This window comes from Semicossyphus pulcher, unplaced genomic scaffold (assembly GCF_022749685.1).
Source record: "Semicossyphus pulcher isolate SPU_LCO1_2020_fin unplaced genomic scaffold, fSemPul1.0.p SCAF_18, whole genome shotgun sequence".
Taxonomy (NCBI): domain Eukaryota; kingdom Metazoa; phylum Chordata; class Actinopteri; order Labriformes; family Labridae; genus Semicossyphus; species Semicossyphus pulcher.
Genome location: NW_027211691.1, coordinates 10,628,809 through 10,648,027, shown reverse-complemented (window position 1 = coordinate 10,648,027; position 19,219 = coordinate 10,628,809). Strand labels below are relative to the sequence as shown.

General features: G+C 41.4%; 2 protein-coding genes across 3 annotated transcripts; one reads left to right on the top strand and one right to left on the bottom strand.

Moving 5' to 3' along the window:
* Window positions 1-1,347: 1,347 nt before the first annotated feature.
* Window positions 1,348-10,786, top strand: pcyt1ba (phosphate cytidylyltransferase 1B, choline a). Of its 2 annotated transcripts, none has more exons than XM_069666932.1 (8): window positions 1,348-1,428; window positions 5,767-5,866; window positions 7,500-7,616; window positions 7,770-7,921; window positions 8,092-8,170; window positions 8,274-8,416; window positions 8,678-8,866; window positions 9,040-10,786. In XM_069666932.1, exons 1-8 carry the CDS (start codon window positions 1,348-1,350, stop codon window positions 9,262-9,264), a joined length of 1,086 nt encoding a protein of 361 aa, XP_069523033.1. In that variant the 3' UTR covers window positions 9,265-10,786. The 2 variants fall into 2 exon arrangements, with proteins under 2 accessions (XP_069523033.1, XP_069523032.1); XM_069666931.1 differs by lacking the exon at window positions 1,348-1,428 and adding an exon at window positions 2,593-2,709.
* An 11-nt stretch (window positions 10,787-10,797) lies between these two features.
* Window positions 10,798-18,968, bottom strand: pdk3a (pyruvate dehydrogenase kinase, isozyme 3a). The gene is made up of 11 exons (XM_069666930.1): window positions 18,591-18,968; window positions 16,833-16,974; window positions 16,661-16,732; window positions 16,072-16,256; window positions 15,892-15,981; window positions 15,576-15,653; window positions 15,316-15,392; window positions 15,097-15,198; window positions 14,905-15,012; window positions 14,648-14,761; window positions 10,798-13,286 (listed from the first exon to the last, which is right to left on the bottom strand). The coding sequence occupies exons 1-11, from the start codon at window positions 18,691-18,693 to the stop codon at window positions 13,137-13,139; spliced, it is 1,221 nt and encodes a 406-aa protein (XP_069523031.1). The 5' UTR covers window positions 18,694-18,968; the 3' UTR covers window positions 10,798-13,136.
* Between the last annotated feature and the right edge of the window lie 251 nt (window positions 18,969-19,219).

Genomic DNA, 19,219 nt, shown 5'->3' with positions numbered 1-19,219 from the left:
TTGTTCAATGAAATGTCTTGTTTACTAGACTGGATCTCGTCCACAATAATACAGTACGTGAGACATTTTTATTGTTTTTAATTGTTATATCTCACTGAAAGTTATTCCGAAGATTCGGATCTTACTTTTTTATTTGATACTGTAAGCTTTTTGCACTTGCCAATATCCTGCACACCTTTACAGTTTTTAATTACACCCGTTGTACATATTTTTGTTTTGTTTTTTGTTTTTTTTACATTTTGTTTTATTTAAGTATTTTACTTATTTCTATCTTTTACTTATTTTTATTTTTATCCTAGTTCTATAATAATTGTTCTGCACCAAAACACCAAAACAAATTTCTTGTAGTGTGTAAACCTACTTGGCAATAAACCCCGATTCTGATTCTGAAAATTCATGATACGATAACAAATAAGAGCCCACCTACAACTTTCACAAAAGCATTACATGTTTAGACAAAGACAATATTTTCCATCTACTTCAGACATAAAAAGCACCGTCAGAAATGATCACTTATGTATTCTAAAAGTAAATGCAATTTTTTTAAAAAGAAGGCAAAGACATCTCAATTAAAAAATACAAATAAACGAACACATAACGACAAAACTGGTCCATATAGGCTAGTCCTTCCTTCAAAACAAATCAAATTAAAATGTTTAGGTATCCTCCAAAGAATCGATATTCTAAGAGATAGTTTATGGTGTCTGCATTATTGAATTAGGACTTTATTGGACTGTTTGTCCCCCCTCTTTTTCAAAGTTAAAGTCTACGCATGTGTATCCCGTTGAAGTCTGTTTCCATGGCGACCAGGCGGGACACAATGGGTTCCTGTCCCAGATTGGGGCCACAGACACACTACAGTGCGTCCAACAATGGTAAACACAAAGCGAGTTTTGTCCTTTATCCCTACAGCACTATATTTGTGTACAGTGCCACCTGTTAACAGGGTAAATATTTGTTGTGATCCTTCTTTATTTTTTGGCAATAACTGTGTATTATCATTTTCGTTTTGAGAGTGACACATTTATCACTTTTAAAATTAGGCTACGAGTTGCAGAATGCAAGAGTGAGGTCCTCCACAGACGCTCTACAATAGGAAGAGGGGTCCTGAATGTATAGCTTGTTACGCATGTGGTCTACTGTACGGTCTGCTAAATGGACCGTGGCCCACAGTTGTCGCAGCTCATCAGCGGTGAGCAGCTGATCTGTCCTGCACATACGGGCTCTCGTCGCTCCGCTGCACTTGTGCTGGAGCAAAGTGTCACTGCTGCCTTTAGTTTAAACACAAATCAGGACGAGAAGGGAGTGTAACGAATCACAGTCGTACTTTAGTTTGTTTTGGACGCCATGGTGAAACAGCGACGTATCAGAGCTCACTCCTGTTGCGCAGCTGTTGCGCCCCTTTGTTGCAGAAGAGGACCACTGAAGGTAAGATAGCATCCTTGCTCAGACATTTAAAGTTTTAGTGTCACTAAATTCTCAAGTTGTTCTTGTCGTTGCGTGATAAATTACCAGAGAACGTAAAGTTTGCCAATTATCCTGTTGGCCGAGAAAACAAAGAGGTTTGTGTAGTTTAATGCATCGCTAACGCCCACGTTGGTGGTGCCACATTTTAGTCCAAAAGGCAGACCAGTCTAATCAAAAAATGGTGGCAGCAAAAGCGATGGATAGGTTGGGCTATGTAGCATTTCCTCAACAAAACGAGATGTTAAAGATGTCCTTAGGTTATTGTAGTGTCACTTTTATTTATTACTACTAATTTAACGTTCATTTTTGCAAGGTTTGCATATTTTCCCCTCCAGGTCAGTTATCTAATTAACAGCTTAGCATGTCTTTAAAAGTACAATTAGCTATTAGGCTAATTGTGCGTTTTTGTACTGTAGTGTGACACCTCAAATTCAAACCAGTGTAGTGATACTCTGTACCATCTCACTGATGGCGTTATTGTCCCCTCCACCAATCCTCACAGCCTACACTGCAGTTGCTTGGCTCTGATTGGTCCTTTCCTGGAGCTCTCTCCTCTTTTCCGTCGCCATGGCGAGAGCTCAGTCGCTCTGTCGACCAAGATCGTTTATTGAAGCGGAGACTCACTCACAGCTTTTAAAAAATGTTCAACATAATTCTATACCTACTGATTAATTACATTTCCCTTTTCCCTGAATATGTTAATGATTGACTACTCATCAGTTGTATTGTCTTGCCACTTATACATAATTACAATATACAGGAGAAAACTGGTATCAACAATAAGGTATTCTTCTTTAGGTGTCTACTTCCCTTGTTTTTGCACATCCATCACTTTTACGGAACATCTGTGTAATTGATGCCACATGTCAAAACAAAAGAAGTTTTTTACAAAGGTCAAATGTAACAACAAATCTAGCAAAATCAAATTAAGGGTGTAATCTCCCTCCCTTTTGTGGCACTAAGAACTGTTACAGAGTAAGACCTCCTTACTGCCTCCTCCCCTCTGCAGCAGGGGATCAGAGAGGATGAAGAGGAGGAGGAGGAGAGGGGAGGACAGACAGACAGTATGAGCAGAGAGTGGGCGGGGGCACAGAGGAAGGAGAAAGAGACAGAGCGGTGAGGAGAGGAGAGAGGCATCGTCTCACTGATGCTGAGTCACATAACAGAGGGACCACAGACACATCCCATGAGTCTTTGGGAATCATGGAGGAGCTTGAACACACCTGCCCCCATCCTCGGACGGTAGGGCACTGAAGTGCTTGTGTTTTTATAGAGTCTTGTGTTGAGTGTGTGTGTGTGACAAGGAGAGAGAGGAAGACAAAGGGTCCTGCTTCCTCCCCTGTTACGAAACAGATCCCCTATAGCATGTGGCTGCTCAGAATGCTGAGTGGACACGTTTGAATGAAGGAGACGCTTCACTCAGTGGATAATTTAGCATGAATGTCCTGCTGGAGGGACACTGCGGCAGCAAGGACAGAGATCCTCCTCTGTTTGGATTCTCACTCCTTTCTTTTTGGTGTTTGTCCTCATCCTGGCATTCACGTCTGCCTCCTCCAATCGCTCCATCTTTCCCTTTTCATCTCCTCTCGTTATCTGAGGCTTCACTGCTGATGTTTCCCCGTGCCCGCCGTCCCTGTTGGCCTTTAATCCTGCTTATGCCAGATGTTCTTAGCTCGTGCCAAAGAGGGCTTTACTGACCGCTCATCCTGATAGGCCTGTGTGGTTCCCTGGTCAGCCAGTTTAAGCTTTGCCATCTGCTCTGTGCTAACTGTTTGGATGCTACCCCTCTGCTCTCACCAGGGAATCATGGGAGATGAGGTTGCTCCCTTGGCACAACCCCTGTGCTGCTTTTTTGGCTGTAGCCCTGATTGCTAGCATAGAATTTCAAAATCACCAGATGTAATAGGACGTAATAGAAAAGGGGTCCTACATATTTAATGTCTTCCTTCTATTCTTCTTCGAGCTCTTTACCTGGCATGGATTTATATGCTTTCAGATAAGCTGTTACTTTTGACAGACAGCTGCATGCATGGTAATTACAATCCACTAGTCCAAGCTAATTAGCTTGATTCCAGACCTCTAAATCTCGGCCCACATGTCTGGCTTTTCAGCAATTCATATAATGAGATGAAAGTGAAACAGCAATTCATCAAGTAAAGCCGACTGTAGGCACTGTGAGACATGAGCTCCTGTACATTGTGTGTTTTAGTGCAGATATGTGGAAGTGCAACATAACCTTACAAAATCTTACAAAATGAGCTACTAGTGGATAAAGCTTTATTTTGTAAAAATGAAACACACTTTGGCTGCAGTAGTACTCCAACCCACAAGTAACATTCAGATTTTATAGTGCCAAATCCTTGGGATTTTTAACACCCTCTGTTTTAGTTTTTCTGATGATTGTTCGGCGTCCCACACACTCAATTGTCGCATGTGTAAAACAAGTTAAAATGACAAAATCAACCAATATTTACCTTTATGTTAAAAAAGCAACAATCCTTCCTTTTGCCACAAACTGAGCTTGCACTTTTCAAGAAGGTGAGAAAAATGATAATAAAGCATTATCATAGGACATATTAGATGTTTTTTAAGTTATATGAGCTATGCAGGAATAGATATATATATATATATTATGTTTACCAAAAACTAATTTCCAGTCAGAGAAACGTGCAGTCTGTTGACCTTTATAGTAATGTCACTTTATTTCAATGTGTTATGAGCAATCACAGATATTATCCCTTATATTTAACCTTGTTTACAGCTAGGGACATTTTGTGCAGTAAACTTAAGCAACATGTCATTAGTTGAACATCATGTTTTATTAAATACGGTAAAGTCATGAAGTATTAAGGTGAGAAAAAAATGGTCCCCAGGGCCCCAAAAACAACCTGCATGAGGGTTAAACAAGCTGCTGCAAGGACACAGCGCCTCAACATGTGGAGCTCTTTGTGAATGCAACATTAATTCTCACCTTTTAATGAACCCGAGGAAGTCACCTGTACATAGCTCATGTTGTCGCCTCTCGGGCGTAGATGATGACACAATGGTGATAATTCATCTCTGCATTATAATTATGCTAAGAGTTTCTTACAATCATTTATATCTGAGAATCTTTTATAGACTTAATTGAATGACCTTCAGCTGAAGAAATAGTCCCTTTGAAAGTGAAGAATTTGTAATATCCAGATTAATGGGAACACTACTTGGGGAAAAAGTATCATTTTTCAATACTGTTCGCTCCACAAATTAAATTTCACTCATCTCCACTCTATTTGGGGCCGAGTGAATCATCTCAAATATCCTAAAACCTTTGCAAAACTAAGAAAACTTTAATTATCTTCATTGATTGACACTACTGGGAAACAGTTATACATAATTCCCCTCAAACCTGCTTTGTTAAACATGTTGAACCATAGTTATCAGTCTGTCCCTACCTGTAAGCATAGAGCATGTTGTAAGGCCAGGCTCTGGCTTTGTCTCTGTGCTTTTAGGATGTACTGACGTCACTTTTCAGTCTCGTCCACAGAGACCGAATCTGTTTCCATTTTATCATCCTCCTCTCACACACCCACAGCTTACCGCTCTGTGCAGACTGTGCTTCTCTTTTATCGGTGTGAATGAGACTAGGTGAATATTCCCTGCAGTCAACAGATGGCATACAAAGACAAAATTTCAGACAGGCTCACACTGCAACATTTTAACCTTGATGTGCCTCCAACACAGAGAGCAGTGATTAGTATCTTACTTGTCCTTTTATCCTCCGTCTGCCTTTGTTTCCATGTGTCCCACTGCCTAGTTTCTTTTTCTTTCTGCTTCATTTACATCTAATTATCTAAGAATCATCACCTTTTCGTCCTTTTCCTGCATCTTGACCTTCCATCTTTTCCTTCCCTTTAAATTTTGGCTAATTCCCGAGAGGACTTCGACAGCAGATCGATAGCTCTGTCCTTGTTTTCTGCCAAATGTTAATACACACATACAAATGCCTGCTCACGCGCCCACACAGAGTGATCAATAACACTGAGTGCAGCTCTCTCAGCCTCTCAATCCACAGGCCCAATATGGAGCAGGCGTCAGCTGTGGTCAATAACCTAATGGAGGTTACTGTAACAGGAATGAGTGTGGAAAGGGAGACATATTGTGTGAAAGTGAAGGGAAGGTGGATGTGTTTCTGTTTATTGGGTGTTTTTGCTTATGTAGGTGTTTTAAGTGTAGTGAAAACTTAACACAAGTCTCCTCCATAACAAGACATTTGTGTTGTATTTTATCTGTAACTCAGTCTCTTTCTCCTCCTCTCAGACTCTGACAGAACCTGCCATTTTTGCCCGGGAGACGAGTTGTGAATGTCGCGCCCCTCATGAGAAACTCACCATCGCTCAGGCCCGCAGAGGCACCCCAGGTACAGAAGAGCCCCTCCTGCTTTGTTTCCTTCTCTTTCTTCTTCCTCCATCTTTCATTTTTATCTTCATCTTATTCCTTAATCTTTCCTTTCTCAATTAACCACTTATATTGCTACTATTGCAGCTCCTGCTACTACTACTACTTTTTCTAACACATTACAATTGCTACTGCTACTCCTACAGTATCACTATCACCACAATACGGCCTACTACAACTAGGCTACTGACTCACTTTACAACAGATGTTAATGCTACTACTGCTGCTTTTTCTAATGTTATAATACTACAACTGCTGCAAAGGCCAAGTTACTGCTTTGACTATTACTTCTAAAGCTACGTCTACTACCTATTGCCTCTGCTTCTAATGTTGCTACTCCTAAAACCTTCTACTACTGATTCACTACTGATGCTAATGCTACTGGTACAACTGCTGCTTTTTCTACCACTATACTGTACAACAACTAACATTACTACTGGTGCAGCTGCTATTATTTGTACTACAATGTCTGAAGCTACAAGTTGTTATTGCCCTGTCGTCACAACTGCGAAAGCAGATACCTTATATGCTAAGGCTACTTCTACTACTGCTTCTTTTACTGCAGCTACTTCTACTAATAGTACTATTGCTACTCCTACATCACTGACACCACTGTTACTTCTACTACTGCTACTAATGTTTTTCTACTACCGATACACTTTACTATTGATGCTAATGCTACAGCCACTACTGCTAAAGTTACCCTTTCTATCACACTGTGCTAAAACTACTAGTTTACACTGCTAATATTAGTACTATTGCTACTGTTACTACTACTGCCACTCCTATAGTATCAACAACCTCAACTACTAACATTTTTACTGACTCTACTATGCTAAAGCTAGTGGTAGGCCTACTACAGCTACTGTTAGCTTAATTCCTCTATTAGATCTGTAACTATAGTATAACTATCAAGTGCTATAACTCTCCAGCACCACTACTGTCCTGCTGGTCATTGTTTTTGCCAGTTTCCCTTAATTTATCCTAACAGTGCAACAAATAATAGCTGTATGGTGGTAATAGGGGTATAACCTTTGAGAGGTGATGTTGTTGCTCAAAGCTAATGGCTTTATGCTACGTTTGGTGTTGCTTTGTTGGTTATGTAAATGGCCTGTACTTATATAGCACTTTTCTAGTCTTGCGACCACTCAAAGCTGCTTTCATACTACATGTCACATTCCCTAATTCACACACTGATGGCAAAGGCCGAAGTGCCAATCTCAAATCAGATTTACGCCATTCATACACAGTGACTATGCCACTTGAAGCAATTTGGGGTTAAGTGTCTTGCCCAAGGGCACTTTGATAGACGACCGGTCGAGAGACGACCGACTCTACCGCTGAGCCACAGCTGCCCCATGTGGGCTCCAGGATTTGATAAGGACCAAACATTTTCAACATTTCAGTCTCTGCTTCATCAATTTTAATACACACTGTCCACTGTAAGTCTGATAATGTAAAAGGAATGCGTTATATAGTAATTTACATGGTAACAATGTCCAGGCATATGTAATAAGGAGCCATTCATGTCTCAATGATTAGTTTTCACAGCAGATAGTTCTGATGTATGTGTTGTTGTATCCTTGTGTTTTCAGTGGACCGGCCCGTCAGAGTTTATGCAGATGGCATCTTCGACCTGTTCCACTCTGGTCACGCTCGTGCTCTCATGCAGGCCAAGAACCTCTTCCCCAACACCTACCTCATAGTAGGAGGTAGGAGATTCCCACTGAGAAAACACACATGCAACATACACATAGAAATCCCACTGGCCAAAAGTAACCCATACACATTTGTAAATTGAAGATTGATAGTGATATATATGTTTCTGTGTTTTGTGGGGTTTCCCTCTCATGTGCTCTAAACAGTGTGCAGTGACGAGCTGACCCATAAGTACAAGGGGTTCACAGTCATGACGGAGACTGAACGTTATGAGGCGCTGAGACACTGCCGCTATGTCGACGAGATCTTGAGAGACGCACCCTGGACTCTCACACCCGAGTTCCTAGAGACACATAAGGTGTGTGTGTGGTTTTCCTGAATGAGGCCTGATTGGTGGTAGTATGAGACATAGGTAGACCATTTTTGGACACCTGTGCTTGTGTGTGCGTGAGTGTATTTTTTCATCATGTCTGTGTGCCTGTACAGTGTTTTCTGCCATACAGTGCGTGACCTTTGATTGTTTCTCAGATCGATTTTGTGGCTCATGATGATATCCCATACTCCTCAGCAGGAAGTGAGGACGTCTATAAACACATCAAGGAGGCAGGTCAGTGTGTGATACCACCACCATAACTTCACCCTGTGTATTTTGGTCTTTAAACATATGTTGCCGCATTTTTTTAATTTTTGTGTTTTTATGTGTATACCAGGGATGTTTGTGCCCACACAACGGACAGAAGGAATCTCAACATCTGACTTAATAACCAGAATAGTCAGAGACTACGACGTCTACGCCCGGCGCAACCTCCAGCGTGGCTACACGGCCAAGGAGCTGAACGTCAGCTACATCAACGTAATGCAACATCATTCCAATAACTCCTATTGTCTAGCTTTATTACACACTTTCTAGGCACATTTGTTTATCTACCCTGGTTTCAACTGAAAAAGATGAGTCCTTATCGGCATAAAATGTGGATTAAATCAAAATAAGGTCCTGCATAAAACATGTCTGTATGCAATACATATGAAACTAGGTGTTGGAACATTGATAAGATATGCAAGTTCCTCCTGAACACTCGCATAATTGCTTTCCCTCAACATCCAATCCCCTCAGGAGAAGAAGTACCGGCTGCAGAACCAGGTGGACCGAATGAAGGAGAAGGTTCGAACAGTCGAGGAGAAAAGTAAGCATTTTGTTTACCGCGTGGAGGAGAAGAGCCACGACCTCATTCAGAAGTGGGAAGAGAAATCGAGAGAGTTTATCGGCAACTTCCTAGAATTGTTTGGACCTGATGGAACTTGGGTAAGCAACTCTTAGCTAAAAAATATCATCGTTACTTTATTTCTTTGGTGCTATATACTGTAGGTCTATTGGAACTTTGTGAGAAAAACTTTGTGTTGCTAAGTCGTAGCTTTCTGATGCGTGGACCTTTGATCTGTAATGTTCACTGTGTCTCTCCCCTCTGTCCGATACAGAAACAAGTGTTTCAGGAGCGCAGTGGACGAATGCTATCATACGCACTGTCTCCCCGAGAGTCGCCCTGCAACAGTCCTCCCCGCGAACTATCCCCGCTGCGCTCTCCCTCCCCCCCTTCTCCCCCCGCTCGCTGGCACAATGCACGGCCATCGCCCCCGGCCTCCCCCAAAGGAGCATCTGCCTCCATGAGCAGCATGAGTGAAGGTGATGAAGACGAGAAATAGAAGGACACACACATACACACTCACGCACACACTTCACTCACTGCCTGGGAACTGCTCACACACACACACACACACACACACACACACACACACACACACACATATAATCCTACAAACACTGTCTAGATATGGAAACAGTTCTCCTCAAGGAAGTTGCAAATATGCAAAGCAGAAGTGATCATGGGAAATGTAGTTCTGTGCTGCAAAGCTAAGAAGCCATCGCTGTCTCTGATGTCTGCGCAACCGAGCCGACAGAAGAAAGACTAAAGATTAAAGAGGGAGAATTTATGTACACAATGTCACATATCATAAGACGGACCAGAATGCTTTGCAGCATCATTCGGGAGGACTTGCTTTGGATTGTCCAGCGCTGATAGAGACTTTCCTACAGCCTGCTCATATATCACCTTATTGTTTTTGTCCTCGTCTGTTTTGTTGAGCTTACGTCAAGATTTCTTGTAACTACTGTGACAACTAGATGTGAAGTTACACAACAAAGTGTGCGACATTCAGTTCCAACAGGCCATGTGTATGGACAGGAACTGGACTCATTGATCACTGTGTCACTTTGTGTGGAGGGAGAAACTGAAGAAAGGACACTGCACACGCTAGTTCAGCAGAGGTGGATTGTTGGACACTCACAGTCAGCACTAGTTAGCACCATTTTAGCCTGAATGAGCAGTGAACCACAATCTTTGATCAATGGTTCCCACGCTACAGTTAACCACTAAAACGGATTAAAACTAATCCCTAAGAAAATCATATGAAATTAAAAAAATACCAGGGGGAAAAGCAGGGGGAGTAAGCCCCCTTGAGATCAGAGACTTTGGCTGCATTTAATCTGTAAAATGCCTGTTAGATAGCCCCAAAAACTTGATTGTGATTATGAGCTTATTGAATGTAAAATGAGCCTTTAAAACCACCCTTATTTCTGCTCAAATGCCATACAAACACACAAATCCTTCACCATTAAGTACGCCACACAAACACCACATCTCACCATGAATAATAAGTAGAATCATTAGTGGGTTTTCATCACAAAAAGCCATGTATTATTTTGACTATTTTCCATGTTTAATCTATCAATGTTTAGCAGACACTTTTGCTCTTTGGACTATGATGTCAGCTGTTAATCAAACCCGGCAAACTTGGGAGATGAAGCCTTCCTCTAGGACTCTGATGATACTTGAAATATTGAATAAACAATAACTGAAGCCCTCCAGGTGAACTGTCAGGTCCTCAAATAGCTGGAACATCACCCTAACGTTTTATTTGCTGTTATTGGAAATGTATGTAATAATGACTTCTGTGCTCAGGTCTGCTCGCTCACTCAAGATTCGAGCAGGCTTCTCTTCCACCCCAACAATACAATAAACACCCAAATGCAACGTAGAGACCTTAATGTCCTGTACGCACTACATGTTAACCTGCACTATATGTACAAACTTTGTGTGTCTTTTTTTATTTTTAACGTTCAAACCGGCTGATGTGTAAATAAATCTAAATTCTATAACTGAAAACAGACGGGTTGCACACAACAGCAATTTTCTTTATTGTCAGGTTCGACAATGTAAGTTGATCTCATGCTGAAACATTAGACTGCTCTCCTTTTGGTATATGTTGATGTTCAATGTCTCATTCGCTCCTTCGTTCATGCATACAAATACATTTGTTGAAGCTGGAGGGAACACAGTTAACACTCCACACTGGCTGCATATACAGCAAATACATTATAGTTATGTACATATATCTTCTGAAATGCCATACTGCAGGTACAGAAACAGTCTTTAACAGTGAAGGTTGACAACTAGCCTCTAAATCACACAGCTGGGAACACAGTTCAAAGGAGGCGTCTAAGTGAGGCGGACTGTTGTGTGTAGCGTACAACACAGCACTTCCTTTACAGCAGGTTCGTCACCGAGCATCGCTCAGAGACTGGCAGGACACGAAGGCATCGGCAGTGATGAACTCTTACAGTGAGGCTGAAAAAGATGAGGAACCTTTCCTTTCTGATTTCTTCAGCTACACTTCATTCTTTTCACATCAGACTTGAGCTAAAGGAGACGAGAAAAGGAAGTCACTTCAGATGATTAAATTCCCCATCTTGTGGTTTTAATAACTGGGGGCAGGTTTGGTCTTATTTCAGTAGGGGTGACCAGAGAATCATTTCTCCAAGTATAAAATCTTGATACAGGAAATAAGTGTAGGAAAAATACACATAGGGTAGGGTAAGTAAAGTGCACGAAAAAAGTTCCCGGAAAAACTTGTGTACGCATCAATAAGCAGCTCCTTTAACTACATTTTCACCAACCAGCTTTCCTACACACTTGAGTTCCTATTATTTAATAACAGGAAAAACTAGTTGGACCATCCACACATTTTAAAAATCAGAGAAAGTAATAAATCATCAAAATAATGTTGTTCTAAAGTTAAATAAGGAAAGTGAAGGATAACAGTGCAAAAGCCTGAAAAAAACAGCTCACAATTGTTTCTTTGTTCCCAGATAATCATATCATCTATCATGTATTTTATGTCTATTTTCCTTTTTACTTATGGTTAAAATAAAAACTAAGAACATTTTTAAAAGCACACAAGCTTGTTCAAACACACTCAGGATTATTATTACTACACACACGGCTGATTGGATGAAGCATTGTTAGCGTAGAAGCATTGTTAGCATGTCGTCTATCAAGCACGGCAGGTGTCAAATGTTACATGATGATGTATTCCCACTTTTTACGTCCTGGTTAGATGCAACACGTCCATTTCTCTCTGTTAGGGTTTGTACAATACATCATGCTGGTGTGGTTGAAGCTACTTGAATGGCATGGCGGTGTTCGGTGAGCATCCTGCAGACGCTCCTTTGGTCCTTTAGCAGTTGTTAAATCGTGGTAGAGAGCTGGCTTGCATGAGAAACGGCTGATGAGGATGGGTACTGCGGGGCAACTGTCTGGAAATGGGTGTTACGTTGACTCCTATGAGCAGAGTTTTGAGATAAAACTCTTCATTTATTACATTCTGCAATAATTAAAAGAACTTCCTGTTCCTGTAGCGCCTTAAAGGCAGATTTATAAAACATCAAATATGCTATAATTTTTTTTTCAGCAGTAAGGCTTTCTCTCTTTGACTTCTAGAGGTTTAAAAATAAGATTCTTGATACAATGCTTCCTATAATTATTCCAAAATAGCTTTCTGTCATCTCCAGGCAATCCTCTCCCAGGCTTAAATAGAGTGTAACCAAAACAAGTCTTTACTATGCCGGTGGCACACTGGCCTAATTGTGAGTTCAGTCAAAAGTGTCTCCCAAAGGAAGGAAATGAAACCTCCTCTTAGTCCAGTTTGCACTGAAACTCAACCCTCCCCCCCCCCCCCCCGACTCAGCTTGTGTTTGTGAGGGAGAAACAGAATACAAGCCTTCAGTAACGGTGAGAAAGACACTCAATCAGCAGTGTATGGCTTATTCAGCCACAGGGAGCTGCGGCCTCATCAGCAAAGACAGGCCAGGCCAAACTGTGCATGAGACAGAGGGAGGGATAATAGTGATGCAGTGAAGTTAGCTTAAACAGAGGGGGGAATGAAGTCATCTGATGACATGACAGTAAGGATCTATAATTTGGAGAAAACTCCTTCTCAGGGGAGCCAGTAATGCCACAACACTGAAAGCTACACTGATGAATGTTATTGCCATTGGGTACAGATACAGGTCAAGGTCATGCACCTTTTTCAAACCTTTAACCACTGAAATGTAAAAGCAAGTCTGTTCCTAAACCAACCATTTACCCAAAGGCAACACTTCATCGTACATGCTCTTGGCGAGAGTGCGAGCACTTTTCGGGTCCCAGCGGAGGGCATGACTAGCGGGTCAGGCAGAGTTATCTGTTGGCTTTGTATTTGGACTTGCTGGCATCTCGTGGCTCTTTGCTGGGGTTGCTCCAGTCGTCTGCCTCGGGGCTGGTCTTGTAGTGCCGCCACGCTGACTTGTTGAAGACAGGCAGCCGCTCGAAGGACTCACTGGACAGGGCCTTTGAATAGAGGAAAAAGACACGACAAGAAGAGTCGATAAGAAGATGCAGTTAAAAATAAGACGATGCTTAATATAACACCGTTGTCAGAGATAATAAGCTAAGTTAGCGTAAACTCTTAAAGCAATGGCCGACAATGACACTTTTATCTTTTTGCTGATTAAACAAAAAAGGCATAAATTGTTATGTTGTAAGCATAAGAGTTGCTCTTAGGCAAACATTATTTTTAGATTTTCAGGCATCTGTCCTTTATTGCTTGGATTTTTTATGCTAAGCTAAGCTATTCTTCTCCTGTCGCTCTGGCATTTTGGTAAATTTGCTTATTCACAATATAACTGGGAGTTAGTTGAGAAGATTGCTGTCACTGTCATGTCTGTTACTTAAGAAGCCACCGCAAGCAGCCAGTTAGCGTAGCCGCGTTTATGCTAACCTACTAAGTTAGCATAAACAAACGGTCCAAAACAGCTACCCTGGATCTACTCAAAGTTTTGCCTACCAGAAACTCGAAAGGCTCATTAAATAACATAAAATATCCTGTCTTATCCATACAAAAACTGAAGGGTAGAAAACATCAAGTTTTGTATGTAGGTAAATGCACAGAACTATTTCTTGGCTGTGAGTGTACTGCTAGCTAACCAAGCTGCTAGCATGTTAACTGCCTGCTAACCGCTTTTTACAACATTATACTTTACCGTGGATTTAAAATACTGTTTTCTATGTTTTTCTTTTAATTAGTAAGTATAGTTAATCAGTAACTGATCATTGAACATGATTTGTGTATTTATATTACAACACTGAGTTGTGCCCTTTCCATCAGCTGATATGTCACCAAACAGCCATTCTGAACAAAGCTAATGAAAGCCTTTAGCTTAAATAATTTGAAACTCTAATTAATAAGTAACCTGGATTTAATAGGATTTATGTCCAAATTAGAGTTTATTTTTCTATTTAAGTACGGTAATAATGTCATATTTTGGAGGAGGGTAAGCTTGCTGCAAGTCTTCAGTTTATTTCTCTCATTACAATTTGAAAATAATTGCATAGATAGCATTTTAATCTTACACAAACTGCTTTGTCAAAACTAAAAAGAGTTGATAGACAAGGGCAGTTTAGTTAACAAGCTTTGCCACCAAGTTGGACAGAGCGAGACTAGATGCTTCCCCTTACTGCTAGTCTTCATGCCTGGCTAAGCTAACCAACTCTATACTTAGAAGACAGATGAGAGTCGAATCAAACTTTCCATCAAACTCTTGGCAAAAATGGAAAAAGGCGTACTTCCCCTAACGTGAAGCTCTTCTTATAAACTCGGAGCTAACTGAGCACCATGTCTTTGAGAGCCAGACCAGACCAGCTCACTTTACCTTCAGATAGATGACAGCATCGGTGCCCACGCCCTCCATGGAGTAGAGTTTCAGATCCCCTTGGAAGTATCGGGCATAGAGCCTAGAAATGGGCAAACCGTAGCCAAAACCAGCCTGGGTGGGGGAAGGAGAGTGGCAGAATTTAATTTCCAAGATGTCACGTCATACATAAATAACGTGTGCGCCAAAAAGGGTTTGATATTTTTTACCAGGGTTATTTCATTTTTGTGTGTGTGTGTGCGTGTGTTTGTGTGTACCAAAGGGACAGCTCCTGGCTCCAGGCTGGGTGTAGGGGCAGTGGAGTACATGTAGTTAAACAGACGGTCTATCTTCCTCAGGGGAACTCCTCCTCCTCTGTCACTGATCTGGGGACGGATGAAGAAAGAAAAAACTCAATATTTACGTAAAACACTAATATTTGTTTGTGTGTGTACTTGTGTCTTGTTTACCTTTACTGAGAGATCCTCTTTACCCAGAGTGACTTTAGCCTTTACTGGTGGCAATCCCTCTTTGCTGTTCTCATGAAGCTCCACTGTGGCTCTCATTGAGTTCTACAAACAGTTAATTAACTCAGCTTAGCACAAGTCCTTAAAGAATTACAGCCACATTAAGGGTTAATTACATTCAAAGAGAGCGGAAGTAGTTAGGAGTCCAACACCGATGCTCACCTTGAAGAGCTCAAACAGCATGTGGAAGAGATGAGAGGGCACATACACGGCCTGGATGGGCTTTTTAGGGGCCTTCACTAGAAGGTAGGAAAAGAAGAGGTATAAAAAGGAGACAGTAAGCTGGTTCTTTTGAGGTTAATGAGATGGTGAACATTGTAATCAGAGGACTAAATGTGGCACCCACAAGCTCGAAAAAGACTTGGATTAAAGGGAAGAAAGAAACAGTCAAATGCATGGATGCAGCATGAGCAGAAACTTACTGTTGAACTCTTCAATCTTCAGCGCTGGAGCTGCCAAGTAGTACTTCTCACACAGCATCTTGGCCGTGTCATAGGCATCTGAAAGAAGAGGGAAAACAGCGCGAGTCAGAGCACAGAATATGTTGATTGTTTGTGTTTGGATTCTTGTAACAGGTCATCACGAAGCTTCAGTTCCTCGCTGGGTCATTGAGCGTGCAGCTTGGGATCCACGCTGCAGGAATTCTTTTAAACTATGTAAACACACATGAACAGCGAAAAAATCTAACAGTATAAAAAATTTAAAAAATAATTTCACGTGTGACCTTCTTTAACTCACCACTGACGACTTCAGCCACGCTGCAGGTGGGATCAATGCTGCCAATGTGTTTTGGAAGGGCAGGGTTGGTGTCGTTCCCGAACAGGAGAGCTGCACAGAAAGGCATGGAAAAAACCAGTGAGACGTAAGCGGCAGGAGAGACCGTTTGTTTGTGATCCAAATAGTTTTGTTTTGACTCACTGTGCTGGTTGATGAGCATGCGGAAAGAGATGCGGTTGGTGTAGAAGCGGTCAAGGAAATACTGGATGTTGCTGCTGATGAAGGGGTCAAAGCCGAACTTCTCCTTGTACTCGATGACTCCCTGAGCCATGGTGGGAACCACATCGTTGTGACGGTTACGGATCTCAATCAAAAGCTCCAGGAAACTAAAAAGGAAATTTTCAAATTAAGAGTCTATTTTCCTTGATCTGTCTATAATCTCTTGTATGTTTTTTGCTGTTTGAGAGGCTAAATAAGGTGAATCAGGATGAGTACAAAGTTTAATATCACTGCTCTTTCATTTCCTGTGAAATGAACCATTCTTGGAACGGTGCTGTGGAAACAGACGGACTTATCAAGATTCCTTTCTGTGGTTATACTTCATGTTGGCTGTCACACGGGCATTGTTATAGTATAAATACACACGGTTACCTGTACAGTCAGAAGAGATCTATGTGTACTAAGGGGATTAGCTGCAGTGGAAGATGGACTATAAAAACACTGGGTGGCTGACATAGCTGTTCTTACTGTACATTTATTGTACTTCTTTTATGAGGCAATAGTCACTCACTCATTCAGAGCATGAGAGTCCTCCGGCTTTCTGTTCTCATAATCCAGCAGCTCCACAAAGCTCTGCATGTACCTGATAAAGAAAGCAGAGGTCAAAGGGCAACTTTTACACACGCTTCTGAACAATGCCACTATTATAACTGCTATCTCCCGACAGCAATAAAGTGTCTCACCATTTCTGCACCAGTCTGATGGAGGGCTGGCTGAGCAGGTTGTCAGGTAGCAGGTTGACCTCCCTCATGGTGTTGGCCAGCCGCACCGGCAGCTCCTTGCGCAGGAACATGTAGGAAGTTTTCTCGCAAGCATTGTCCCTGCCTGAAAGAAAAAAGTGGTGTGAGTTGGGGCTGCAACGGTCACAGTATTAGAAAGGTGTTCTTCTGAGGCATTTTGTGCATGACAAACCCTTCTAAAACTTATGGAATAACCCCAAAGTAGTTTTTAATTCCCCATTAAAAGAGTATGTGTCCAATAAAAATGATTTATATGTGCAAAGGGACGAGTAAAGAAGGTAAACATACTAGTAGCAACAGCTTAAATTGAAGTCTGTCGTTGGGAGCTGTAATCAGTTTCAACCTTTAATATGATACCTCAAACTTTGCTGACTGGCGGGGACTGTGTTTACTGTTTGCCAACATTAGCTCATAAAAGGATATCATAAATCTCACGACCCAGTAGTGAAGAGGAGTAATGGAGGATGTATGTTTTCAAATCTAAACAGAGAAAACACAGAATTACTGCTGTGTGATCATTTCTGTCTCGTGAGTGACTTTGCATTTTTACCCTCGACCAAAATGTAGCTTACACAGTCTGCAAATACACCAGCCTCATGAGAACGTGAGGACTCACTTGGAAGCCTAATCAACCTCAGCAGATAAAACCAGTGGAAATCTATTCAGGGGGAAATGCTTTCATGTTATTTCAGCTGTTAAAAAGGCAACAAAGGTAACGTCTCATACAGTGCAGATGAACTTTTGCACTAAAATGACAGGAAATGTCCCATCACCTCCGCTCAACGAACAGGCTTCCCCTGATTCAGCAAAATAAAGAGACTGTGCATTAGCCATAAAACTGGGTAGTGAAACCAGCAAATACTGAGTCAGCCCCTGAAGGCCACACACAGTCTGCAGCTTTCCCTCCATGATGTCTCATTTGTTCCCTTTGGAATATGGTTTGTCCTACTGCTCTAATGACACAAACAATTACTGCTGACAAGATCCCCCCTTTGTTTCTTCATGCAAGCCAAGAAGTGTTGCACGCTCCCTGTGCCTCACATCCAATCCACAGCTGTGACAACAAATTACGTAACAGAGATGACTCGTGTTTTAATCAGAGATGGATTAGGAAAGACTTGAGTGTGGCGAACAACACTGTCATCTTACATTTCAACTACAGACATGTCTGACAGTCTAGCACAGTTATTGGTTGTACGCAGGAAAAAACACTGACTCACCAACCATTCATTTGTCTGATGCTAAACTACAATGATCCATGCCGTGGAATCACATAAATAAACCATGAGAGATGAACTTGTTGAACATTAAAAAACTTGTGTAACATGATCTGGGGAGTTCATCCTTCATTGCTTATGTGCTGTTGCTCCAGTTTAAATCAAAATACCTGCAGGCAGGAGCAAGCACATGGTAAACAAACCTGCAACAGAAAGCTGCCATGCAGGAGCCACCAGCATGCATTGTACAGTTTGTGCTGTTATGGCTGGGTTATTAAGGGTAAACACCAAATTCAAATGCCACATCTGACCATAACAAGGTCTAATGTTTCATCGCAGCTAAAAGAAGACTTTATCATTAGTAAAAACTCAGAGATTAAATTTCTGACTGAAAATAGTGACTAAAATGTAAGTCAATAAAAAAGGCCCTCCTTTATTACTAGCATATCACTCCTTTAAGATGACAGCACAAATTGCTTCTTACCAAAATCCAGAAACTGCTTAATTGAGAGCGGAGACGGTGAAAATCTGGAGTAATACTCGATTTTTGGGTTCGTGTTTTTCAGCAAAGACGTGAGGATCCTCATTTTGAAAGTTTAATAGCGATGTCTGGACCTGAACGTGAGAATGAGACTCAGTGGAAACACGACCAATTCATCCCCCGGTTATGTTGACAGTCACACGGACAGTCCTTCTCTCTCCTCGGTGGACACATCTGTCCCAGCGCGCGCGGGCCTCCGGTGGATACGAGACGAAGAGAAAAATAAATATCCATAAGTTCACATGATAATAGGTGGACAATTTGCTCTCAATAAGTCTTCCTGTATCTACATTGTTGGAAGCTCAGGGCACCTCAACGGTGTCAAAGTAGCCCGAATGATAACGTCGACTTCCGGTTGTATTTTTCAAAATAAAACACAATTTTTTTTATTTCTTTTAAGAAAGCGCCTCAAGAGATTGTTTATGATGGCTTTGTTGTAGTTAATACAGTATTTAATACTTTTAAAAGATATAACTTATAATGCATTATTGAAGAATAGAACGTTTGGGTGTTTGCCATGTCTTGAAAATCTCTGGAGACCTAATCTTTTTTAAAAAGTTATTTCTCCAAGC

Excerpts from the sequence above, each read along its gene's own strand:
- pdk3a (XM_069666930.1), bottom strand. The coding sequence starts at position 18,693 with ATGAGGATCCTCACGTCTTTGCTGAAAAACACGAACCCAAAAATCGAG. Across the intron at positions 15,982-16,071 it reads CATGCTCATCAACCAGCACA|CTCTCCTGTTCGGGAACGAC; the intron begins GTGAGTCAAAAC and ends CTTTCTGTGCAG. Across the intron at positions 15,654-15,891 it reads CGTGGCTGAAGTCGTCAGTG|ATGCCTATGACACGGCCAAG; the intron begins GTGAGTTAAAGA and ends CTCTTCTTTCAG.
- pcyt1ba (XM_069666932.1), top strand. The coding sequence starts at position 1,348 with ATGGTGAAACAGCGACGTATCAGAGCTCACTCCTGTTGCGCAGCTGTT. Across the intron at positions 7,617-7,769 it reads CACCTACCTCATAGTAGGAG|TGTGCAGTGACGAGCTGACC; the intron begins GTAGGAGATTCC and ends TGCTCTAAACAG. Across the intron at positions 8,417-8,677 it reads TGAACGTCAGCTACATCAAC|GAGAAGAAGTACCGGCTGCA; the intron begins GTAATGCAACAT and ends CAATCCCCTCAG.